This window comes from Salvelinus fontinalis, chromosome 6 (genome assembly GCF_029448725.1).
Source record: "Salvelinus fontinalis isolate EN_2023a chromosome 6, ASM2944872v1, whole genome shotgun sequence".
Taxonomy (NCBI): domain Eukaryota; kingdom Metazoa; phylum Chordata; class Actinopteri; order Salmoniformes; family Salmonidae; genus Salvelinus; species Salvelinus fontinalis.
In genome coordinates, this window is record NC_074670.1 from 30,421,456 (window position 1) to 30,448,333 (window position 26,878).

At 42.7% G+C, this 26,878-nt stretch overlaps 1 protein-coding gene across 5 annotated transcripts; it reads right to left on the minus strand.

The window, feature by feature from the left end:
- Nucleotides 1-5,075: 5,075 nt before the first annotated feature.
- LOC129857622 (transcriptional repressor p66-beta-like) lies at nt 5,076-26,486 on the minus strand. 5 transcript variants are annotated; one of them, XM_055926065.1, is made up of 11 exons: nt 26,182-26,486; nt 16,269-16,672; nt 16,026-16,155; nt 15,511-15,642; nt 13,709-13,837; nt 13,165-13,341; nt 12,381-12,744; nt 12,035-12,234; nt 11,783-11,893; nt 10,647-10,902; nt 5,076-10,160 (listed from the first exon to the last, which is right to left on the minus strand). In XM_055926065.1, exons 2-11 carry the CDS (start codon nt 16,664-16,666, stop codon nt 10,024-10,026), a joined length of 2,034 nt encoding a protein of 677 aa, XP_055782040.1. In that variant the 5' UTR covers nt 16,667-16,672; nt 26,182-26,486; the 3' UTR covers nt 5,076-10,023. The 5 variants fall into 5 exon arrangements, with proteins under 5 accessions (XP_055782040.1, XP_055782039.1, XP_055782037.1 ...); XM_055926064.1 differs by having other exon boundaries at nt 12,381-12,756; XM_055926062.1 differs by having other exon boundaries at nt 12,381-12,741; nt 13,688-13,837.
- Nucleotides 26,487-26,878: the final 392 nt, after the last annotated feature.

Consider the following 26,878-nt stretch of genomic DNA (forward strand, 5'->3'; position numbering starts at 1 on the left):
AGAAGTTGTTCCACATGTAAAAACTGCCCGATATGCTGCTATCCTGTCTCAGTACAATCTGCTCACGGATGCGTATCACATCATTGGTTTGGGCTACAAGTGGCCACTCAGGTGGCTTGTGAGAGGACCTTCTCCATCTTGAAATTTGTGAAGAACCGCCTAAGAACCTCCCTCACTCAAGAGAACCTTGAAGCGTTCCTTTTGATGGCAACAGAGAAGGAGATTCTTATGGGACTTGACAAAGATGACATCATTGACAAGATGGCAGAGAGCAGTGAGTTACTGCGCCGCCTACTGGTTTACAAGTGGTAATTACTTACTGGTTACTCTGAAGTAGCTATGCTGTGACTCTTTCTTAATAGGCTGACATGGGTGAAAGAAAATTTGCTGTGAGTAAAAGCTTTTGCACAGAGCCATGTTTTTTGGACTTTCGTATTATACTTGCAGTTATGTTCAATTTCACTCAGTGTATAGATGTGTTTATTTTGTGCTGTTTGCTTTATGGACACCAGTGAATGAACATTGTAATCTACATTTTTTTGTAGAGGAGTGCTTTTTTCGACTTTTTTATTATGCTTACTTACATTGTTGTAGCTTATGTTGAAGTTCAGTGAAAGTGTGTGTGTGTGTGAAGGTTTTTGATACTTTTGATATGCTTGATGCTTGAGTATAAAGATAATAATTTGAACATTTGAGCTAATTCTGTATATCTCTGTATATTCTCTTTTTAAAAAGTGTAGGCTAATTGTTTTGTGTGTCTAGCCTTGTACATTTGTATGTGCTATGATTGGTGTATTCCTAGTGAGTTTTTGAGGGTGCTCAAGTGTTCAGTGTTCAGATAGGCTACTTGTTGGTCAGTCCCAAATGTTTGTATTTTGTAATGTGGATAACTTTCTTCCCAGATAAACATAGTGGCCAAATGTATAACTACTTTGGTACCCGTTCCATCAACAAATAGGGTTAGCCTACAAAATTAGCTGTCTGGTGGTTTGCATGAACAGGGTGGCCTGGGATGGAGTCAAATTCCCGGCGTGAATTATTGTTTCAGTCCGCCCCTGCCTACGGTGAAGAATGGTAATGGCAGCATCATGTTGTGGGGATGTTTTTCAGCAGCAGGAACGGGAAGACTAGTCAAGATCGAGGGAAAGATGAACGGAGCAAAGTACAGAGATATCCTTGATGAAAACCTGCTCCAGAGCACTCAGGACCTCAGACTGGGCGAAGGTTCAACTTCCAACAAGACAACGACCCTAAACACACAGCCAAGACCACGCAGGAGTGGATTCGGGACAAGTCACTGAATGTTCTTGAGTGGCCCAGCCAGAGCCCGGACTTGAACTCGATCGAACTTCTCTTGAAAGACCTGAAAATAGCTGTGCAGCGACGCTCCCCATTCAACCTGACAGAGCTTGAGAGGATCTGCAGAGAAGAATGGGAGAAACTCCCCAAATACAGGTGTGCCAAGCTTGTAGCGTCATACGCAAGAAGACTCGAGGCTGTAATCGCTGCCAAAAGTGCTTCAGCAAAGTACTGAGTAAAGGGTCTGAATACTTATGTAAATCAAATAAAATATGTTATTGGTTACATACACATGGTTAGCAGATGTTAATGCGAGTGTAGCGAAATGCTTGTGCTTCTAGTTCCGACAGTGCAGTAATATCTAACAAATTATCTAACAAGTCCCCAACAACTACCTAATACACAGAAATCTAAAGGGTTGAATGAGAATATGTACCAACGATGCGTGCTCTCTCTGCTTTTTCCTGAAGTCCACGATCATCTCCTTTGTTTTGTTGATGTTGAGTGAGAGGTTGTTTTCCTGACACCACACTCCGAGTGTCCTCACCTCCTCCCTGTAGGCTGTCTCGTCATTGTTGGTAATCAAGCCCATTACGGTTGTGTCTGCAAACTTGATGATTGAGTTGGAGGCGTGCATGGCCACGCAGTCGTGGGTGAACAGGGAGTACAGGAGAGGGCTAAGCACACGCTCTTGTGTGGCCCCAATATTGAGGGTCAGCAAAGTGGAGATGTTGTTTCCTACCTTCACCACCTGGGGGCGGCCCGTCAAAGTCCAGGATCCAATTGCACAGGGCGGGGTTGAGACCCAGGGCCTCTAGCTTGATGATGAGCTTGGAGGGTACTATGGTGTTGAATGCTGAGCTGTAGTCAAGGAACAGCATTTTTACATAGGTATTCTTTTTGTCCAGATGGAATAGGGCAGTGTGCAGTGTGATGGCGATTATGTCATCTGTGGACCTGTTGGGGCGGTATGTAAACTGAAGTGGGTCTAGGGTTGCCGGTAAGGTGGAGGTGATATGATCCTTGACTAGCCTCTCAAAGCACTTCATGATGACAGAAGTGAGTGCTACGGTGCGGTAGTCCGTGATTTCCTGTAGACCCTGCCACATACATCTCGTGTCTGAGCCGTTGAATTGCGACTCCACCTTGTCCCTGTACCGGCATTTCGCTTGTTTGATTGCCTTGTGGAGGGAATAACTACACTGTTTATATTCAGCCATATTTCCAGACCTCTTTCCATGATTAAATTCGGTGGTTCGGGCTTTCAGTTTTATGCAAATGCCGTCATCCATCCACGGTTTCAGGTTGGGGTAGGTTTTAATAGTCACATGTACAGTGGGTACAACATCCAATGCACTTCTTTATAAACTCACTCAACGAGTCAGCGTATAGGTCGATGTTGTTCTCTGAGGCTGACCGGAACATATTCCAGTCCGTGTGACCAAAACAATTTTGAAGCGTGGCTTCCGATTGGTCAGACCAGAGTTGAATGGTTCTCGTCACTGGTACATCCTGTTTGAGTTTCTGCCTACAAGACGGTAGGAGCAAGATGGCGTCGTGGTCGGATTTGCCGAAGGAAGGGCAGGGGAGGGCTTTGTATGCATCGCGGGAAGTTAGAGTAGCAGTGGTCGAGAATATTACCCTTGCGTGTAGTGCAATCAATATGCTGAGAATTTAGGTAGCCTTGTTCTCAAATTTGCAAATTTGCCCAGCTACAATAAGTGCAGCCTCAGGATATATGGTTTCCAGTTTACATAGAGTCCAGTGAAGTTCCTTGAGGGCCGTCTTGGTGTCTGCTTGAGAGGGAATGTACACCGCTGTGAATTTAACTGACAAGAATTCTCTTGACCGGCATTTCTAGGTCGGCTGAGCAGAAGGACTTGTGTTCCTGTATGTTATGATTACACCATGAATCGTTAATCATAAAGCATACACCCCCGCCCTTCCTCTTCCCAGAGAGGTGTTTATCTCTGTCGGCACGATGCATGGAGAAGCCCGGTGGCTGAACTGATTCCGACAACATATCCCGACAGAGCCATGTTTCCGTGAAACAGAGAATGATACAATCTCTGATGTCTCCCTGGAAGGCAACCCTTGCTCGAAATTCGTCTACCTTGTTGTCAAGAGACTGGACATTGGCGAGTAGTATACTTGGGAGCGGTGGGCGATGTGCACGTCTATGGAGCCTGACCAGAAGGCCGCTCCGTCTGCCCCTTCAACGGCGCCATTGTTTTGGGTCGGCTACTGGGATTAGAGCCATTGTCCTGGGTGGTGGTCCAAACAGAGGATCCGCTTTGGGAAAGTCGTATTCCTGGTCGTGATGTTGGTAAGTTGATGTTGCTCTTATATCCAATAGTTCTTCCCGGCTGTATGAAATAAGACTTAAGATTTCCAGGTGTAGCAATGTAAGCAATAATACATTAAAAAAAACGAAATACTGCATAGTTTCCTAAAAACTTGAAGAAAGGTGACCATCTCTGTTGACGCCATCTGTGATATTTCTTATTTTTTATACATTTTCAAAACTTTCTAAAAACCTCTTTTTGCTTTGTCATTATGGTGTATTGTGTGTAGTTATGATGAGGGGGAAAAACGACTTAATACATTTTAGAATAAGGCTGTAATGTAATAAAATGTGCAAAAAATCAAGGGGTCTAAATACATTCCAAATGCACTGTATGTCATTGTCGAGGTAATAAATATCCTATGATATCCTGTGTTGTTTCTACAGACCTGCAGTTGTTTCTGTTTCTGCTACCCAAAGGGTCCAGAGGGAGCAGATATGGGTACTGGGGTTAAACAGAACTATCTGCCCCCGCAATACATTGCAGTCATCCCCTGAAAAACGGACCTCAGTAAATAAAACACTATTTTTTTTGTTATCTATGTTTCCGTTGAAAGCCGGGCAATGGCTAGCACATCACTGTGACCACACTATTATATTGATGGTGTCTGTTATTGTCCACAGCTTCTCTAATTATGTTAACTAGCTATATGGTTAATAATATCATAGCATCATTTTTAAATGTATTTGTAATTGATTTATATTTGTTCTTTAACTGACAGCCAGAATTGTGTGAAAATATTACATTTATCAAAGAAAAGGAACCACAGTTTAGCCATGTTAGTTTTGTCAATGATTGTTATAAGACAAAATACTTTGTTGAAAGTTGATCTGGCATCACTTTTTAGAATATTAAATCACAACCCAAATTACTGTGACTGGATGTTCTGAAAAAGATCATTACCTCATTGTCCACACAATTACATTTCCATAGTAAATACTCAGGTGTTCGTTCTGGAGTCACTGAAGGGGCTGAAAACATTGTTATAAGGAAAGATCTTTTGATGCAATTTCTCTTTAGGTTGAGAGGTGGATGGAATATACAGCAGCCTGTCCTGGAGATTATTAGGATATCATTTGGGTATTCTTTAACATTTATTTTTTAGTTTTGTGCAATTGTATAATTCTTGTTTACAGACAAGTGATGTAGATCATGTCGCCCATTAATGACCAGATGTGACTATAAGGAGTACAGCTACCACCCGTAGTGACTTTTAATAGCAGGTTAGGAGAGCAAAACCCTAACCCTTTTCCTAACCTTAAGTCTCCTAACCTGCCACATTAATTCTCCTAACCTGCTGCGTAAATTCTTCTAACCTGCTACTAAAGTCTCTTCTGGTCGTAGCTGTACTCTTTTTAGTCAGAACCATAATGACCCTGACACACAGGCAAGGGGAGGTGTGTCTGTGTCACACACCGCCACAGCACAAAAAACACTTGATTCCATTTATTTATTCAAATATCGAGTGTATTCTTTCAGATGTTTTATGTTTCCATTACATAATAAAGGTCCACATATCATAGACCATATCATCATTTGACCACATCAAATAGTTGAAAACATCGCTTAAACTTTATTGACAGAATATGATGCAAGCCATTGGAGTCATATTGTGACAGTATTGCGTTGTGTTGTTGAGAGTATTCCATGCTCTGTTTGACACAACATCTAGTACTCCTTCATCTTTTAAAAGGGGTATTTGAAGACTTGCTTTATGACCATGGCTAGGTTAGCACATAGCTTATCCATTAGGACTGTATTTTAAACACACAGCGGGTAGTTCATCTCATGAGTCTCTTTCTTATATGTGGACCATGCACTGCCTTTCCCTGGAAAAGATATACTAGGAGAAAAAAAGATAATGAAATGTCCCATTCCAGTTGTCTGATCTACGCCAAGCCTTACAATAATTTTTACGAGGATAAATTTTTAAAAGTGTACGATAATGATAATAATATTAACTAATCGCTAACTGAACATCAATGCTGCTGAAAGTAAAGCATGTAATAACAGCGGAGCACTTCATACAATGTGGTCCTGGGATAGATCAAACAACTCTTCATAAAAGATGATCCTATTGCCTCTAAGTACTAGAAAACAATATATAGAAAGTTGAGAATGCTTTTGATAGTAAATAGAAAAACCCCACACATTTTTGCACATTTGTGGCACAGGAATATACAGTGATCAATAAACAAAATGACAAGCTTCACAATATCCATGGCTTTTTGTTAGTTTTTCTATACAATGTATACCCACCTTGAATTCAATGTGTCTTATTCCACAAAGGAGGAACGCATATGTACAATAAATACGTCATTATTATAACTACAGCCGTTCAAGATAATATTACCTGACAATTTCAATTTCTTTAGTTAATTATATTTCTTGATTTTTCTTTTTCCCTATTTGTTTGTAAAAAATTGTCAGAAATGAAATTGAATAGACAGGTCAGCAAAATGTAGTTTTTTAAATGTTTGAAACCTTACAAAAATTACATCTGAAAATGCTATTTTTCCTGTGTTTTTTCCTTTACTTTCTTTAAAAGAAAAATGTTAAAATGGTGCATCTGGCATAGTTTGAGAGAGAGAAATATTGATGATGAAGTAAGTCCATAACACATACATACAACAGAGAGGACAAAGAAAACTATCAAAAACAGTGAGGCTGAAAATCACCCAAGGGTCACTGTTGTCCATCCCAATCAATGATCTAGCTGTGGGGTGTTCTGTGTTATTGGACTACGGCAAACCCTGGGTCGTGTTCATTAGGCACAAACAGTAGGAAAGTTTTCCGATGGACAACAGAAATGAACGCCCCTATAGGACAAGTGCAGGTAGTACTACCTCTGGTTAAAATATTTGCTTCAGTTTGGTGCTTACTGAACACGGCCAATACAACATCTGTTCCATCTGGGTGCAACAAAAATAGTGCTTATACTACTGTATATGGGAGTAAGGCTACCTAACTGTAGTTGGGATACTAAATGGATAAAATAGTAACATTCAGCACAAATACTTGAATGAACTTTGTCTTCCCTGTGTCTCAAAATATTGCACCTGCTTTTGAAGTTTATCAAAAAGGGCAAGGAGTAATCCACTGCTCTCTGGCAATATGTTTTATGTTATGTTTTAAAACTGCAGGGTATAAGAGACAATAACCAGGCAACTCCTGCTTGCAAGAAGAAAATGAAATTGGAATTAATATTTCCTGCTGCTTTAAAATGGATGCACCAGTATGTGTTACTTCTAAATTTTATCCTGAAATAATTCAACATCAGGCATAGCTGAAATAGAGCCACAATTATCATGAGATGGAACAATAATCAATTCAATAATAATCAATCAATTCACCCTGGATTCCTGGTGAACAGAAACAATATCCCTACTCTCTGTACCTAAGTGCTCTGCATGTAAAGTCCTGTGCATTGCCATAACCCATAATGTACAGTACCAGTCAAAGGTTTGGACACACCTACTCATTCCAGGGTTTTTCTTTGATTTTACTATTCTCTACATTGTATAATAATAGTGAAGACATCAAAACTATGAAATAACACATGTGAAATCATGTAGTAACCAGTGTTAAACAAATCAAAATATATTTTATATTTGAGATTCATCAAAGTAGCCACTCTTTGCCTTGATGACAGCTTTGCGCACTCTTGGCATTCCCTCAACCAGCTTCATGAGGTAGTTACCTTGAAGTTAATTTGTGGAATTTCTTTCCTTCTTAACGCGTATGAGCTAATCAGTTGTGTTGTGACAAGGTAGGGTATACAGAAGATAGCCCTATTTGGTAAAAGACCAAGTCCATATTATGGCAAGAACAGCTGAAATAAGCAAAGAGACACGACAGTCTATCATTACTTTAAGACAGGAAGGTCAGTCAATCCAGAACATTTCAAGAATTTTTAAAGTTTCTTCAAGTGCAAAAAAAAAAAAACCATTAAGCGATATGATGAAATTAGCTCTCATGAGGACCACCACAGGAAAGGAAGACCCAGAGTTACCTCTGCTGCAGAGGATAAGTTCATTAGAGTTACCAGCCTCAGATTGCATACCAAATAAATACTTCACAGAGTTCAAATAAAAGACACATCAACATCAACTGTTCAGAGGAGACTGGTCTGATGTGTCCAAATGTGAGATTTTTGGTTCCAACCACCATGTCTTTGTGAGACGCAGAGTAGGTGGACGGATGATCTCTGCATGTGTGGTTTCCACCATGAAGCATGGAGGAGGAGGTGTGATTGTGTGGGGTTGCTTTGCTGGTGACATTGTCAGTGATTTATTTTGAATTCAAGGCACACTTAACCAGCATGGCTCCCACAGCACTCTGCAGCGATACACCATCCCATCTGGTTTGCACTTAGTGGGACTCATTTGTTTTTCAACAGGACAATGACCCAAAACACCTCTCCAGGCTGTGTAAGGACTATTTGACCAAGAAAGAGAGTAATGGAGTACTGCATCAGATGACCTGGCCTCCACAATCACCTGACCTAAACCCAATTGAGATGGTTTGGGATGAGTTGGACGGCAGATTGAAGGAAAAGCAGCCAACAAGTGCTCAGCATATGTGGGAACTCCTTCAAGACTGCTGGAAAAGCATTTCAGGTGAAGCTGGTTGAGAGAATGCCAAGAGTGTGCAAAGCTGTCATCAAGGCAAAGAGTGGCTACTTTGAAGAATCTGAAATATATTTTGATTTGTTGAACACTTTTTTGGTACTACATGGTTCCATATGTGTTATTTCATAGTATTGACGTCTTCACTGTTATTCTACAATGTAGAAAATAGTAAAAATAAAGAAAAACCCTTGAATGAGTAGGTGTGTCCAAACTTTTGACTGGTACTGTATATCCTGTAAATGTCTCTTTCTATATAACTGTTTGATTTATGTAGATATTCAAGTTGCATTTGTCATTCTGTATTTATTTATTGTCTCCTGTGCAAAGTACCTTTCAGATACGCAAACATTTCAGAAGACACCAAACATCTAAATAGCTTAGAGCAGGTTTAAAGCTAATAGCTAGCTAGCCACTCTCCCTGACCGTTTTCAAATGCCTCCCAGACACCATGGGGATAATGTTGACATAAGAAAGTTCAAATAGTATCTAAACGGAATCCAGAACTTTGAATGACAGGGTAGAGTGAACAATAGCAAATCCTATTAGCTAAGAGATGAAAACAGGGGACAGAGGGAACCCCTGTGCCTCTTACCCCGCATTCCCACTCCTAAATACGTACAAACCATGGTCCTATGGGAAACCCCTTCAATTTTGAGTCTAAGGATGATCCCTCCCTCCCACCAAATCCAATACCTGTATCCTCTCCAATTAAATAAAAACCTTATTCACCTGATCTCTCAGCCAATTAAGTACGTTCACATGATCTCTCGTCCAATCAAATCCCTCTAAATGATCTCACCAATCAATACCCCATCAATTATATATGCTTTAGGATACTAACTCCTCAATTCCATCACTTCTGAACTACAGCCCCCAGGCTGCCTCAGATGAAAAGGTGAAAGGATACAGGGCAACTCTGCTATAGGTTCAGTTTCTGTGCCTTCATATCCAATGGGAGTAGTATTTTTTCAGCGGTGCATCCACTCCAAGTCCAGATGGTGCATTGGGCTGTCTCTCTTTGTGGGATATGTATCCATCCTTGTTTCAACAATCAGTTAGAGAAGTTGCTTCAGACAACTCCAGGGTCTCAATCATCCTCCTTTCTCCCCACAAATCTTTGAAGAAAGCTCAAGCTCAAAGGCTTGAGAGATTCAGGTCAAAGTTAAACCATCACAATCACCTTTTTAAAACAAAGGTTTGGCCAGTCTGGTAGAATTTCTCTTCCAATAATACACAACCAAATGTGGAAAAACAGGGTGATGGTTGAATTCAGAAATCAGAGAAAGAGCAGGGATTTGAGATTGGTGCAGTTCTCAAAAAGATAGCTTGGTAATTCCAGACATAAGAAAGACTTGAGTCCGGTAAGGAAAGCTCAAGCGAGACAAAATATTGCTTCAAAAACAAGCGCATAAATCCAAAACAAAAAGACACCCCACACTCGGGACACTGCCACAAGCATATAAAGACAGGGGTTCTCCACAAAGATGGGCACGCTCATAACTGGTAGCGGCAATGTAGTAACAACATCCATAGCACTAATGACGATAGTAATAACAAGAGGAATTAAAAGGGGTTTGCATCACGTTCAAATGAAAAGTCATTTCAGAGTTTGGTGGCCTCTTTTAACTCGTTGATTGTGTTCTTCATACAGGTTAGTTTGGTAGGCACACTAACAGGCACTGCATGCGATGGGGGTTGAGGTGTGGTGTGGGGAAGGGTTGTGGTATTGCGTCGGGGCGAGGTGATGTTCATTTCTGTCCGCTGATGGACTGGGATATGGAGCGAGGCGGGATCATGTCCAGCAGGTATTCCCTCTGGCGGTCAGCCAGGCTGGACCCCTTGTGGCCGACCACATTGCCTGGGTTCAGGTAGGCAATGTTCACCCCTGGAGAGGGAGGGAGGGAGGCAGTGAGAGACTGTCAAAAAGGCCTGCCTCAGCCCCATCCCCAGCCCAAGCCCTGGTCTATACAGTTCTATGGTTAATTTTAGCCCCATCCCCAGCCCATCCCTGGTCTATAAAGTTCTTTGGCTAATCTCAGCCCCATCCCAACCCCTGGTCCATACAGTTGTATGGCTGATCTCCGTCCCAACCCCAGCCCAACCCCTGGTCTAAAGTTATTTGGCTGACCTCAGTCCCATCCCCAGCCCAACCCCTGGTCTATAAAGGTTTTGGCTGATCTGAGTCCCATCCCCAGCCCAACCCCTGGTCCATACAGTTGTATGGCTGATCTCCGTCCCAACCCCAGCCCAACCCCTGGTCTAAAGTTCTTTGGCTGACCTCAGTACCATCCCCAGCTCCACCTCTGGTCTATAAAGTTATTTGGCTGATCTCAGTCCCATCCCCAGCCCAACCCCTGGTCTGTTTACTCACCAGGGATGCTGTAGAGCTGGCGGCGGTTGTCGTGATGCTGCTGCTGCTGCTGTTGCTGCTGTTGCTGCTGTTGCTGCTGTGCCCGGCTGTGCCCACTAGTGCCCAGCTGTCCACTGCGCTTTCCAGTCATGCTCAGCAGGCTGCTGGCCACCGAGAGCTGGGAGGCATGGGCGAAGTTGGAGAGGACGCCCCGGGCCGAGCCAGACAGACCCCGTTGGAGGGAGGCCTGTGACTGGGTCACCTGGGGCTGAGGCGCCTGGAGTTCACACACACACACACACACACACACACATACACACACATCAGATGGAGAGTCCATTTGTCAGCACGGGACATCCTCAACAACTAAAGGGGGGTGTGATGATGGTTGGGGAAATGTGAAAGTATCAACGCACATTCCCCGCCCACCTCAGGATTCCCCTTTTTGTGGGGTGTAAATTCACTTGTCACATAATCGTCTCTGGATGGATTTATTTAAAAATAATATATGCCAATTACGAGACACTTTTAACCAAAGTGACTTACAGTCATGCGTGCATACATTTTAAGTATGGGTGGTCCCAGGAATCGAACCCACTATCCTGGCATAGCAAGCACCATGCTCTACCAACTGAGCTACAGAGGACTACGTGAAAGCAATGCACATTCCAACCCTTGCTTGTAAATACACTTTCCAATTGATTTTGCGATTGCTTTTTAATGACCACTCAAAAACATGCCAGTCCAGTTCAAAATGTCAACAATGGCACATGTGGTTTTTGATATGCATCTATTTCAACGCCCACCCTTATACTGGGATTAAGAGAAAGTGATCATTGCACAAGACGGTGGTACATTTTTGTAAAGTTTTAAAAAGTTCAGATTTAATTCATTTGAAGTGTTTACAAAGTAACTCAGCCAGTCGCCCCCGAAAATGTACAACCAAATCTCATAAATAGGGGGTTTAATATTACACAAGACAGAGGTTTATGAGCTATAATTCAGTCAATATTTGATCGATTAAAAAAAAGATTGATCAAGTATCCATTATGCAGCTGTTACAATTGGACCTTTTATCAACTTTGCTGAACAATGCTAGATGACAGGGTGTCTGTTGCAGCAGGTAGCACTTACTAACACCGGTGACAGTGACATACCTGTCTGTGTGTGTGATGTCTGCTCATAGACTCAGCCTTACTGACGCTTGGAATAGTTTGAGCTGAACTGGTGGCAAGAGCGGCTTGCAACTGGATTCTCTGCTCAATCTCCTGTGACACATTTAGTAAAATATGGTTATTCACACACGCACGCACGCACGCACGCACGCACGCACGCACACACACACACACACTTTCCCTATAAACAATAGTTGCTTGAACAGAGCAACGGGGAGCCAATGGAATGCTGACCTGCTCCTGCTGTAGAGCCTTGACGAAGGCGTTCTTCAGCCTATTGGTATGCTCGGCCTTCAGTGCCTTCTTCTGATTGGACGACATACAGGTCTCGCAAAGTATGCGCCCACCCTTCTCCTGCTTCCAGTGAGGGGTGAAGTCCGTCTTGCACTGGGCACACGAGAAGGGCTCCATGGAGGAGGGCAAACGCAGTTTACCTAAAGAGAGAGCCACAAGAGTTCAATGAGGGGAGAGGGGCCCAATTCCAAACCGACTCATCTGATAACATTGATGGTTTGATGGTTGTGTGCAGGACAAATGGATAGCTAGGCATCAGCAAAAGGGTTCCAGTTCCTTCCCTCACCCTGACTGTCAATGACACTCTGCACAACCTCCTCCAGGCCCACCATGTAGATAAACTCGCTGTTGGCCGCTGACGGCAGGAAGTGGAGGAGCGGCGCCGGCGGCTTGGGAGGAGGGATCTCCAGCAGGGTTTTCTCCAGCTGCTTCCTCAGAGCAAGTTTGGCAGCTGCCTGACTGCTGGCTGTGTCTGCCATGGAAGAGCCCACCGATGTCCCCCCTGGGCTGTGTGTGGCTGAGGGGCTGACCGCCCCCACCCCCGACACCCCGCTGACCCCTCCCGCGGCTCCGGCCGCCTGCATGTGGGTCAGGTTCATGTACATGGCCGAGGAGGAGGAGGAGCCAGAGCGCTGAGAAGCTGCCACCTGCTGGGTGGAAGACTGCAAGTAAACACAGAGAACCATACCCGTCATTCAGAACAGTGGTTTTAAGTTTAAGTCTGATGGCATGACAGCTACATTTATCTGCTAAAAATGATATAACAACCCTCAAAACCTGGCATCTGAGTGGAAGCAACTGATTTTGAACCTCTATGACAGTGGTATTCATACCATGTCAATAGACTGCTTACAGATTAAGGAACCCAATATGTGATTTTGTAATTTGGGTAAACTATCCCTTTAGTTTGAGAGAACCAATAAATACAATTTCATCAATAAAATAGTATATTCTAATTATCTCTCAAAAAAGTTTGCATTATCCCCTATAATAATCTGTACTCTTATTTAAAAAATGTTCACTGCTCTATGATGATTATGACCAATAACAGGGATGATGTTGGGGTTTACCTGCTGGTAGCTAATGGCGTTGTTAGTGCTGCCAGTCGAGGAGCGCATGCCACCCTGCTTCTGCTGTGCCAGCCTCTGGCCCTGCAGCTGGGCAGGGTTGGGCGCTATCACCCTGCTCTGTGACATCATCATCTGAGACATGGAGCTGTTGGTGGCTGACCTGATCACAGAGTGACCCTGGGAGAGGAAAGAGGAGGAGAAGAAGGAAGAGAAGGAGAAAAAGATCATAAGTAAGACATGGGTGGTGGTGTTTGTCGGTTTTCAGTGTCATGTCATTTTCCTGCTCATATTCACCAGAGATTATTTAAGAGGGTAATAATGCCTCTTCATACCACGAGATGGCACCACTGTGCTATTATTGAAACAGGAGACTGCTTTATTGTGAGATGGTTCTCAAGCAAAATATTAAAAATCATTGTTCAATCCCATCCCCCAACTTTGGCTTCCTTGCGCCTGCCCAACTTGCATTGTGACCGACCCAAGGCACAAAGGGAACCCTAAGAGAACCAGTACTGTAGCCCACCTGTGCAATGCTGTAGCCCACCTGTGCAGTGCGATGGTTCTGGGGCTCTGGGGTGTGGTGGCCAGGGCGACCAGACATCTTGCTCATGCTCTGAGCACCGTGGACGGCACCACTCTGGAGGGCAGACGCTGTGTTCTGGACCACAGGGACCTGAGGGGGACGGAGGGTAGAGGTGATAGAGGGGTCAAACATAGAATAATACTAATGTAATAAGCTTATTTACCTGACACTTTTATCCTAAGCAACTTATAGGTAAGCCCTTTTCACTCTTATGCGCATTAATTGGATAGCAGTATAGTAACATACTATACATTAGGTCAGAGCTCTGGGTATCCGTTTTAAAGCGGTATATTTAATTTCAATTTTATTTAACCTTTATTTAACTAAGCAAGTCAGTTAAGAACAAATTCTTATTTACAATGACGGCCTACCAAAAGGCAAAAGGCATCCTGTGGGATGGGGGCTGGGATTAAAAATAAAAATAAATGAAAATATAGGACAAAACACACAACACGACAAGAGAGACACCACAACACTACATAAAGAGAGACCTAAGACGACAACATAGCATGGCAGCAAGACATGACATGGGAATCAACTGACAGACATTCCAAGCGGGAGCACCACCTGCAACAAGAAGATGCCCCCATACTTCGCGCCAATTGGGTTACTTTGGCATTAATGATTGTTATGTTTGATGTACAGTTACGGCGTCATACCCTAGGTTATTGTTCTGAACAGAAGGAGCCTATATTCGGCGTAATGTGAAGAAAATGATCCGTGAATTAGCACCTGAATGCACCCATGGCTCCATTCCATGCGCATCAAAAATTCAGTTTTTTTTCACAAGTGCCTTGTGAAAGCCTAACACTAAAAATCTGATTATAGAACTTCGCTATTCATGTTGGCAATATAATAAGCATTCAAATATGCACACCTAACCCTGATTGCAATTTGTAATGAACCATTTTTGGATTGCATTAACAACAATAATTGTGTGATGGTGTGGATGCGGGGCTGTGTTCCAAACCAAAAAAATACAAGGGTGCTTGCTTCAGTTCCTTAACTATACAGCTAGGAGAGCTCAAAAGAGAATCTAATAGTTGAAGGCTCTTTCCTTGACTCATAAACGTGTATTTAAATGACTTAGGAACTGTGCACACATAGGTGTGGTGTGTAGCAACTTGGAGACACCAATTTGACCTCTGACCCTGAAATTGTTTAGGCTTATACTGCATCTACCCCAAATGTTGCATGGATATTCTCATTGTGTTATTGAATGTGTCCAGAATATTTTCAGATTTCTTTATCAACAAATGCTGCAGAAAGTACAAGAAATGTAAATAGCAGATAAAATGAACAGTGTAATGTTTGGATTCTTGTGTCAGGTGAACTGTTTGTTTCCTCATAATCTCTAAAGTGTTCCCTTTCAATTGCTACAATGGTTATGCATATGCTTCTTTTTTATGTTTAGGCCCTATCCATATAGGCCAATTCCCCCGAGTGTAAAGTGTTAATGCATAAGCAGCAAGTGAATGAGAAAAGGATGAGTGCAGTGGATTAGAGAGTAAGAGAGGGATGAGTGCAGTGGCTAAGAGAGAGAGGGATGAGTGCGGTGGATGAGAGAGTAAGAGAGGGATGAGTACAGAGGCTGAGAGAGAGAGGGATGAGTGCGGTGGCTGAGAGAGTGAGAGAGGGATGAGTGCGGTGGCTGAGAGTGTGACAGAGTGAGCAGTGGATGACAGAGGGATGAGCGAGTGAATGACTGAAGCAGATGAGTATAGAGGATGGATGGGACAGCATCGGGTGGGTGACTGACTGACCTTCTGCACCAGGTTCTCCTTCTGCATCTGGCTCTGCCTCAGCTTCTTCAGCAGCACCAGCCTGGCCTCCTCCAGCCTCAGCTCCTCTCTCAGAGCCCTGATCATCTTCTGCCTCTCCTCCCCTGTCTTACCCTGAAGCACACACATAGAAACAAATGAGCACACATACTGTATCCACTTCTGCCATTCCTCTCCATACATACATATACAACTATAAAACTTGTCATTTTATCTATTGTACTTGGTTTTTGTGTATAGATTATGTGTTATAGCTGATACCAATGATGTATAGATGATATAATGTATTATAGCTAATACCAAATTAATATCTGTACTGTTAGCCTACAGTGTCTCAAAACTATCTGAGTGGTCCACAATGTTTAAAAAAATAAATAATGTATTAACCCTATATAACTATGCACTATTCTAACACTCATACACACAAAAAGACAATATGCACATACTTCAACATTTGTCAAGACTGCGCTAATATGTGCTGTAACACACACAAACACCTTAAACATCTCCAGGTTCGCTGCCCTCAGGCGTTCTTCTCCTTGGCTGGGCCCTCTTGGACTGGACGCCTCATTGTCTGACAGGACGATCACATCAGGGGAGGGTGTGTGTCGCTCCCGGTCCACGTCACTGTGGAAGAACAAACACACTTTCAACTCTGACTGACTGATTCTTAATTGTAAGAAGGATTTCTATTTTCCCTCCTATCCTCTTGTACTCCGCCTCTCTCCTCCTCCACTCACCCTTTCCGGGCACTGAAATCCACTGGCTCCTCGCCCATGTTCTCCTTCCCGCTCTTTCCCACCATGCCATGGGCTCCCACAACCTGACCACGGAGGCTCCCATTGATCTTCTCCTCATAAGCCCCTCCCCCTGAAGACCCATGACCCTTGACCTCACCCCTTAGGGCCCCGCCTCCTGAGACCCCTCCCAATCCTCCCCCCTCCAGGCCAGCCAGGTCCTTGCGTTTCAGATAGGCCAGCATCTTGAGGCGCTCCATGGCTTGGTGGCCCTCCATCTTGATGCGTTTGGAGAGCAGATCATCTCGCTCACTGCTCGTGGCGCTGCCTGCAGGCGAGGAGGAGTCCAGGCCTCGCTTCAGCAGGCTCAGCCGCACCGCCTCCTCATTCAGTCGCTCCATACTGGACTGGATGGATGGAAAAAGAGAGAGTCAGGGATAAAGGGATGGAGAGGAGTACGTAGGAACATCTCTAAGTTAGCCGTGATTATTTGTCCTAAGATAAAACAAAGAATTTCTAAGATCAAAAGAGCAACATGATTATGACATATATTTAAATGTGCAACTCAAACACAAACAATGAAAACCTCTACTCAAGCAAAGAAAGAAAATATCTTCACTTGTACGTACAGTGAGTGTAACGGATGTGAAATGGCTAGCTAGTTAGCGGGTACGCGCTAGTAGCGTTTCAATCAGTTACGCCACTTGCTCTGAAACCTAGAAGTAGTGTTGCACCTTGCTCTGCAAGGGCCGTGGCTTTTGTGGAGCGATGGGTAACGAAGCTTCGTGGGTGACTGTTGTCGATGTGTGCAGAGGGTCCCTGGTTCGCGCCCGTGTCGGGGCGAGTGGACGGTTTAAAGTTATACTGTAACATGGGCATACTTGAGCTAATGATACACTAGCAATTTTTGGAGACAATATTGCTGGCAACGGAGTAGGGTATGAGACACTGGAGCAATTATAAGCAATATGGCCATGAATAGCATATGAACTTAAAACCTACATTTCCCCATTTATTTACTCATCTCCTATAGCTTTTTGTTGCCTGTTGACTGACACATCTGTACTGGAATTTGTCAGCTAACAAACAAGCAACAAAGAACTCAACCTACTGCCAGTCAAGTCAACAATGGCAATGCAGACATAAGGATAACTAGATTTAGCAAACGGGTTTTGCTTCATAATTATAAGCTAGTAAGTGTAAATGGTATTCATCAAGCTGTCCAGCTAGTTTAACGTACAAAAAAACTATCCAAAAGAAAAACGAAAAAGTAAAATCTACATGGCTAGCTAGCGAATTAGCCTGTTAGTCCGATTGACATAGCATGGGTTTCGGTTAGCATGCTAATGACGATTAGCATGCACCACAGGGTGGATATCTGTCCATTAACATAACAAACTGAATACAGTAAAACACTGAGTGTACAAAACACTAGGATCACCTGCTCTTTCAATGACATAGACTGACCAGGTGAATCGAAATGAAAGCTATGATCCCTTATTGATGTCACCTGTTAAATCCACTTCAATCAGTGTAGATGAACGGGAAGAAACATGTTAAAGAAGGATCTTTAAGTCTTGAGACATGGATTGTATATGTATACGCCATTCAGAGGGTGAATGGGCAATGCAAAATATTTAAGTGCCTTTGAACAGGGTATGGTAGTAGGTGCCAGGCGCACTGGCTTGAGTGTGTCAAAAACTGCAACGCTGCTGGGTTTTTCACTCAACAGTTCCTGTGTGTATCAAGAATGGTCTACCACCCAAAGGACATCCAGCCAACTTGACACAACTGTGGGAAGCATTGCTGTCAACATGGGCCAACATCCCTGTGGGACCCTTTCGACTGATCAAAATTCCCCAGTTTATAATAAGTTGCTCATTTTCAATGGAAAAATGTTGCAGCAACCATAGTGAAGGATAGCTGACAGGTCTGCTGCTCTCCCACCATATTGTTTGTTTTGCCACCTCAGACAGTGCTAACAGTTATCTGTCATTACCCCTGTCCCATAACCATAGACTAGCAGCAGGCTAACACAGTACAGCACAAACAGCTATCCTATTGAATTAAGAGTCAAATAAGCATGTGTAACAACCTTGTTACAACTCCAATAATCATTATTCTTACTTCTATCCTAAAAGTTCATATTTCCATCAAAGCCAACAGAAAACAATGGGAGAAATACTTTCTGTCCTTTAACATGGTTACAGGTACAGAAAAAGGCACACACCCACACTTTTTCCTTCCTGACCTTCTCCAGTCTGAGTTGAAGGGGTATGTAATATGATATGTACCCAAGACAGAACATGCTTGAGGGCTTTATGTATCTATATGAATGTATACTGTACCCTGTGTGTGTGTGTGCGTGTGCGTGTGTGTGTGTGTGTGTGTATATATGTGTGTGTGTATTTGTTACTGTAACATGCATGGGCACATATGATGACTTAAACATGCACACACGTGCGCATAAAGACGGTCAATTAATTAATATGTCATGTACTCTATCAGGCCCTGAAATGGTTCACCGTGTGTGTGCGCAAATCCGATTGTATTTGACACACTTGAGTCATACAAAGGTTGGTTGAGGATGCACAGGCAGACAATGTAGGTTGTGCCACAGGGAGTTTGTTTGCCCTGCAACTTCGACCAATGATACGTTTGAAGAAGTTGGAGAGTGATGAGGATTGGCCAGGAAGAGGGGGGGAGTGGGGGGAGGGGTTGTCAGGGGACTAGGATGGTGGACTGGTTATAATTAGAGCATAATGCCTTGCTATGTAGAAATGGTAGCACTCTTGTGTACACACACACACACACACACACACACACACTACCACACCCATTTATAATGAAACACACATAGTATGATTTTTCATTGTAGCAATTAAAAAATACAAAAAAATATGTTTACTACTCTCTCTCTCCAGGTCCAGAGAGTCATCATGCATGAGACATGGAAGTTACCACTTCCTTTACAAAGGGAAAAAGGAAGTGGTAACCCACATAGAAAACTGTGGAGAGAGAGAGAGACAGAAAGAGCAAGAGCGAGAGAGATGAGGAGAAGATAGAATAGTGAGTAAGTGTGAGTAAAACCAAACGTGGCTAACAAGCCAATCAGAATTGTCTTGTGGTGTGTGTTTTTGTGTCTGTGTGTGTACATGTGACCATCTTTACCCAGCACCTCTTGCCCCCCCCGCCCTCTTCTCTGTCCCTATTGCTCCTTATATAATGTGATGACTGTTTCCCTCAGCTGCAACAAACCACCATCTATCTCTCTCTCCCTCTCTCACCAGTCTCCTCCCACAGCGCCCAACCCCAACACGCATCGACACACATGCGCGCACACATGCACACACACACCACACTCTTGGCCCGCTGCCAAACAACACAAGTCAGACGCCTCCATACCGCGAGAGGAAGAGAGGAGGAAGAAAAAGGGGGTGCTAAGATGGAAGGATGGTAAACGAGAGGGGATGATCAGCGTAAGCACAGACACACACAGACATACTTAAATAGCACACAGACAGACACAGACAGACAGTCAGACATACACACTAACATTCCCCAAAGCTACATAATCATTATCCTGCAAAGTGAAGCTACTGTTGAAGTGATGTAGAGGCTTGACAAAATACATTCTACTGGGACCAGCACCCTTGGATAAAAGATGCAGTGATATACACAAATCTGTCTTACTGTCCTTTCTCTTTTTTACTATGATCATATTGGCATTCAAAATAAACAATCCTACAGGGACAACGGACAGACTGCTACGATACAGTATATATCATAGTCACTGTAGCCTATATCCTGTAAAAGAGATCTATACAATAGAAGACTTTGACACAGTAACAGATAGAGATATGTACAGTATTCTTCAGCCATACCCAGCCCTGCGAGAAGACACGCACGCACGGACGCACCCACACACACACACTGGGATTTCAGAGACCATGCCAACATAAGGCTCCTTTGTTCCCGTTCCTCAACCCCCACCCCTCCTCCATTTTCCTACAGTTGTGCGATGCCAACAACGCACCCAAAAAAACACTTCCCTCCCTCCCCCTTCCCTGTCCTAACTCCACTTCCCTCCATCCATCCCTCAAAAAACACTGGGGAGAAAATACAACTTTTTTTTATCGTAAACATATGCTGCATAGTTGTGTTTGCAAGACCCCGAGGGGGGAAGGGAAGTGACGAATAAGGGCTTATGTCGTACTGTTAGCAATATAGTCCCAAGGGCTTTAATTTATGTCGGGACCAAGTATGTGCATGTACGTGGTGAATGAGGAGTAGAATACAAACAGAGATGTGATTTACTTAGTTTACCAAGCAACAATAAGGTTCTAGCAGAAGTCAGTGCAGAAGCAGCTTTAGAAACCCACCAATCTCAGCCTAACCTGTCAATGAGAGAACACAGGTTGTATGCAAATAATGGAGTACTATTGATCACACCACATTTGACAACACATTGTTAGCAAGTTGCAACCGAATGGAAGAAACGAATCAGCCATGATCTCACCCATGATTCCTGACTTAATGTGGGAGAAACCTGAGCTAAATTCTGAAAAAACACTAACACCAAAAAATCTTGTTTTAACCTTTGTTCCAACATAATACCATACAGCAGTGGATCCCAAACTGTGGGTCAGGACCAGGTGGGTCGAGTGATTACATTTTTGGCGCATTGCACATATTTAGAAATACATTTTTGGAATGGAAAAACACTTTCAGTGTCAACTTAAATGACTAAAACCGAATAGAAAGTATGTAGAAAAGATAATGGATCTATAGAATAGCCTATAATCTTTGAGAACATACAACAAAATAAATGCTAGACTATCAGGCTCCCATTCATTTTGTTATATTGTTTGAGCATAAGAACACCGCATTAGACATGCAAAAATGCGTAGAATTGCAGGAGATTAGATAATAACAGCAACAACAAAAAATCTCGGCTCCATGGCAACATTTGTAGAATAGCTGGAAATTAGGTTTAAAAATATAAATTTTTCTGTCCTCTGCTAAGGTGATATTTTTTACTTATTCTTTGGTCTGTGTAATATTAAAACTAGCTACTTTTATATGTCTTGTGTTCTGATACTTGTAACTGACTTGCCTTTCATAATTGCCCCCGAGGTGATAAATAAAGTTGTATTTAATTTAAATGAATATGTACTGTCAGACTGAATCCCTAGAATGACTATAAGGCTAATCTAAAAATCCTATCATCATTATAAATCACCATTATTACTATAATAACATGTAATGATCCGTTCATAAAGAACACGGGTGGTTCATGCCGGGTCACTGTGGTCATTAGGAGGGAATCAAACACAATCATATCTAACTCCATTCAAGATCAGTGTGTTTATGGGGGGGGAGGAGAGAAATTAGGACAGGACACAAATAATTAACAGGGCCTTAAGTTTATCTATCTCATAAATGTAGCCTGATAAAAACTGTATTGACTGAAAAGAAAGGGAAAAATATATGAGGACATGGCAGTGATGGCATCAGGGGTTGTTGTCTACAACCAATAGGGTTTCATCACAAGATCAACCCCAGAGTACAGAGGGTTCCTGACATGAGACTGATTAGGAAACAGTGTCCATGGGAAACCAAGGGATAGCTGGTCACCTTGACAAAAAAGTCAGATTTTTTATAAAAAATCAGAATCTATTCAATTGGATGAATCCATTTACTCACATAATGAATCTAGCACAAAGCAAATGCAAAACACACACACACAGTCCAACATTACACTGTGATATCATATCATACACACACCTGTTAGTGTCAGATCACATAATCCAGACAAATGAACCTACACACTGTCACCCACACCCATCCTCCTGCTCCCACTACACTACAACAACACTTAGGAGGCCCAGTTCTTCATCACACAACACTTATCACATGGTTGCCATGGCAACTATGGCCCGTCTATTTATAGACCGCACCACTAATCAATTTAATTTCTGCGGTTGCCTAAGCAAAGGAGGGAGCAAGGGACAAAGGGAGCAAGAAGAAGAGGAGGAGAGAGAGAGCAGAGATGTCAGAGTTTTGTGTTCTGTTTACAGTGGAGATGCTGAATTTCCTGGAAAGACATCCATACCTTTGTCCTAATGATACGTCAATCACATTTATTTATAAAGCCCTTCTTACATCAGCTGATGTCACAAAGTGCTGTACAAAAACCCAACCTAAAACCCCAAACAGCAAGCAATGCAGGTGTAGAAGCACGGTGGCTAGGAATAACTCCCTAGAAAGGCCGGAACCTAGAAAGAAACCTAGAAAGGAACCAGGCTATGAGGGGTGGCCAGTCCTCTTCTGGCTGTGCCGGGTGGAGATAATAACAGAACATGGCCAATATGTTCAAATGTTCATAGATGACCAGCAGGGTCAAATAATAATAATCACAGTGGTTGTAGAGGGTGCAACAGGTCAGCATCTCAGAAGTAAATGTCAGTTGGCTTTTCATAGCCGATCATTCATAGCCGAACCATGATTGATCGAGACAGAAGGTTTGTTAAGAGTTTGTTCAGATTTTTCACTTTAACCCTATCAGTCCCAAGACCCCAGCAAAAATCTGCTTTTCATTTATCTGACTTTCAATTATCTGCCTGTCCAGCCCTTATATTAAGCCAATTAAGTGTTTTAGGACTATCGTTTTATTTTCAGGACAACCATTGCGCACAAGTAAAACTAAATCTGTTTGACAAACAGCTGTATTCGTGAGTTTTATTGACAAATGTCAATTTTAAAAATGGTCAGCCAAAGCAAAAACCTGATAAAAATAAATGTATATGAATGCTGTAAATACAGAAATTGTTTGCTCACTGGGAAATTAATATGCAGCTAGTCAGTGACAACTGTGTGGAGTTTGGAGTTTGTGACCGCAAATATGTGAGCTTATTACAGCATAATAGACACTATTGACACTACACAATAGACACCTGGGATTTCCTAAGAACCCCTTATCTTCTAACGACTCTTGTGTAGCTTGTGAGCGTCATAGAGCAAAACGTGTTATATGTAAGTGTTTGTGAGGGTCTCAGCCTTCCATAGATAGCTGTTAGTAGTTTGTAGCACAAATCATTCTGATGTTTTTGTAAACAGGTCTAAAGTCTAAAGACGTTTTTATAAAAAGATCCGGCCCTGGGCCCCTTCGGGATCCTTCGGGATCCGCCCTTGTCTCACAAAGCTCACACATACACTAGCTCCCACATACTCGTTTTTTATTTATTTAACCTTTATTTAACTTGGCAAGTCAGTTGAGAAGAAATTCTTATTTACAATGAAGGCCTACCCCGGCCAAACCTGGACAACGCTGGGCCAATTGTGCGCCGCCCTATAGGACTCCCAATCACAGCCGGATGTGATACAGCCTGGATTCGAACTAGGGATTGTAGTGTTGCCTTTTGCACAGAGATGCAGTGCCTTAGAGCGCTGCGCCACTCAGAGCCTGATGGTCTGTAGGTCAAACACATGATGTTTAAAGGTCAAAAGTCCAAAACACGACGATGGGACTCATTGGGTTAAAATGTATGTCAAACAAAAACCAATGATTGCAAAGTTAAACCAACCCAAAAATTATATGCACAAGGATGAGTTTGAACAATTTCCACGGAAAATGTTACAAAAACACATTTAGCTGAAGAACAGTGCAGATGCAAATTTCGGTAAAAGAAGGACGGCACAAAAGAGCACAACCCGTCATTCTGCATTTTCATTGTTTTTCAAGTACATGTGTTTTTGTAAAATTTTCTGTGGAAATTGTTTAAATAGTCATTCTGCATTGTTGTATCGTTTGTTTAGCTTTGCAATCATTGGTTTTTGTTTGACATACATTTTAAAGTGAAACATGTCAGTCTCAGCATCATTCTGTTACCGTGGAATTGCCCATACACAAATGCATTGCATCTGCCATAAGGCCAATCCCATCTAGGTAGATAAGGCCTAGCCTACAACATGGGTCACAGAGTTGGGCCCCCTGTCCCTTTAAGAACAAGAGTCACCCATTATCTCTCCTTTCTGTTCCCCTGTGGTGCCAAGCACTGTCCTAACGAGCTAGCCAGTCTGAGCCGGTCTATAACCTCAGGATATGGAATGATCTCTTAATATGAAGCCTTTAGTGACGTCACACGGGGGAGAGAGACAGAGGTGGGTATGTGTGTGGGGGGCGGGCATACAAACGCATGATGTGCGAAATTCAGATTAGTTCTATGGAGTTTGTATTGTGGACGCCTTTCAAACCATCCACACTGCTTCTAACCTACATTAACCCACACATCGTCTGCCAACCACTCATGTCAGGGTTTGTGTTGTGACGATGATGTGAGGTATATGAACTCTAAAGAGTTGCCAGTTCGGGTCCCACTTCAGTTCAACCCTCGTTGTGCTCCTTTAATGGCACACTTCAGTCCAATTTGCTTCTGGAGATAAACAGCCCAAGATATGTATAATTTGCAGCCAGGAGATTTACAAATGGAGACTAGAATGGCAGAAGAGCACGTAAGGTTAGACAACCACCTGTCCATCCCCTTACTGTATTTCTATTCCAAAAATAAAATGTATGGCAGAGGAATCTCCAAACTTTCATCTCACCTGCAAAAGTCAAAGTCAACTAGACAAGTTCTTATAGGAATAAATCATCAGGAACATGACAGTCAAAATTTGGCATAAATCAAAGATTTGGGCTTTTTATCCGTTTGTTACGGTTCGTTATATCTTTGTATAATTCAGTGCAACTAAATAGGAGTGGTAAGGTCTCTGTTTGACCTCCATGAGTAAAGGCCATGATAGTTTGAACAAGTAGTTCTCAGGGATGGAAAAGATTTACTATTGGATTCCTGGAAAGTGGCACTGACTAGTGAAACATTGTCCCTCTGTGTTGGTCACGAAAACCAGAGGTAAAGTCTAACCCTAGTGGGAATAAATACACAAGTTACAAAATGATAATAAACACTTACATGCACAAAATAGATTATCTGCTTATCTATTGGGTTTCACAAGTGACATTTCTGATGCAAAAATACCTCAATTGACCTGTCACTGAAACATACATTAACCTGTCATACATTGACCTTCCACTGAAATGTTCATGAAACTCAAAGAAAAAAACGAAGTTGACACCAGCTGAACAAAATTTGATTAAAGTCAACTGATAAGAACTCTGATCATCTGGTTGCCCCACGTATCACTACAGGCATTCACTGATTCCTTCAACAGCACTTGTCATCGCCAACCATGGTGGCCATTTGCATAGGGCTAGGAAACAAGTTGAGAGGGTGAACACGTCTTCACTTGCGTAAATGGCTGATGCATTTTGAATTAATTTTATTGTATGACATATGCACAACACTTCATGCCGTTTGTCTCCAGTTCGCTCAAAAAATATCCTTCATATTCACAAACTCGATCGTAGCAACGTTGATAAATATATTTCAACAATCAAATTACAACCATCGGTTTCAGATTAACATTTTGTTCATAACGACACCACGAAGACGCATTTTCCCCCCAACCAATCTAGGTTAACCTCAAGGGACTCGAGATTAAACAATAAAAGTATTCTGCTCTATGTCTATCAATATGATCCGCGCTCACTGTATCGTTTATTGCTATAATGTAAACAAATTTGGAACGTTAAAACATTATCAACGTTTGTGTCCGCTGTTTTAGGCAGACCTCTTTCATTACCTACATTTTGGAACTAAAAATAACGGCAAGCGCATCACTATTAACCCAATAGAACTACTATGTAACCGTTATTTCGCTCCTCATCTCACATTGTCCCAGTACTTCAGTTGGACTGAAGTCTGGAGCCTCAGCACATCTAGAACCATGATCCGGGCATTGAGGTTTTTAGTTAAACTTCACTTCAGATAGGCCGCGGCAAAATCCTCGGTCTCACCTGACTCGCCTTCACCCCGCAGGTTCCACTGGCTTCGGGTTTGGCTTTGGGATCCTGGGGCGCTGCAGTAAATACTCACAACCAGTCAGTCCCCGACACTGGCAGGCAATACAAAGGCGCTGATTGGGCCCCGACAAGCTCTCACGCTCTCTGTCCGTAACCAGACAGACAAATTATTGGACCGCGCTTGTGTCACTGACGCGCCTCTACTCAAAGGTGTATGTTGTTGTCTGGAGGGGAGAAAAGAGGAGAAATTGACCGAGATGCCCATCATCCTGTGAACAATACAACATTTAGGCTATATGCCATCAAAAATGTGACTTGCTCATGTCGTCAGTTATTCTAGTCATGTCGTCAGTTATTCTAGTGTAGACATCACGTCAAATTAATTGATTGTAGCCTACTGGGCCTACTTTGATGCATTTATACTATTTTTAGTACAGGGACAATTTTGTCAGGTTTTTGTAGCCTATTTCTTATGCAATGACTTGGACCTTATGTATGTTAAACATATTTCACGGCTGAGGTAAGCTATCAGTCTGGGACCCGCATTCAGCATGCATTATGCCCGGTCTAACAATAAACAAAGGTAATTTAATTGCCATGAGTAATCAACACTTAATGGCCTACATGCAAATCTGCATGCATTTTAATTGACATTCCAAATGTTGTAAACTACCATTAAACATAAAGATTA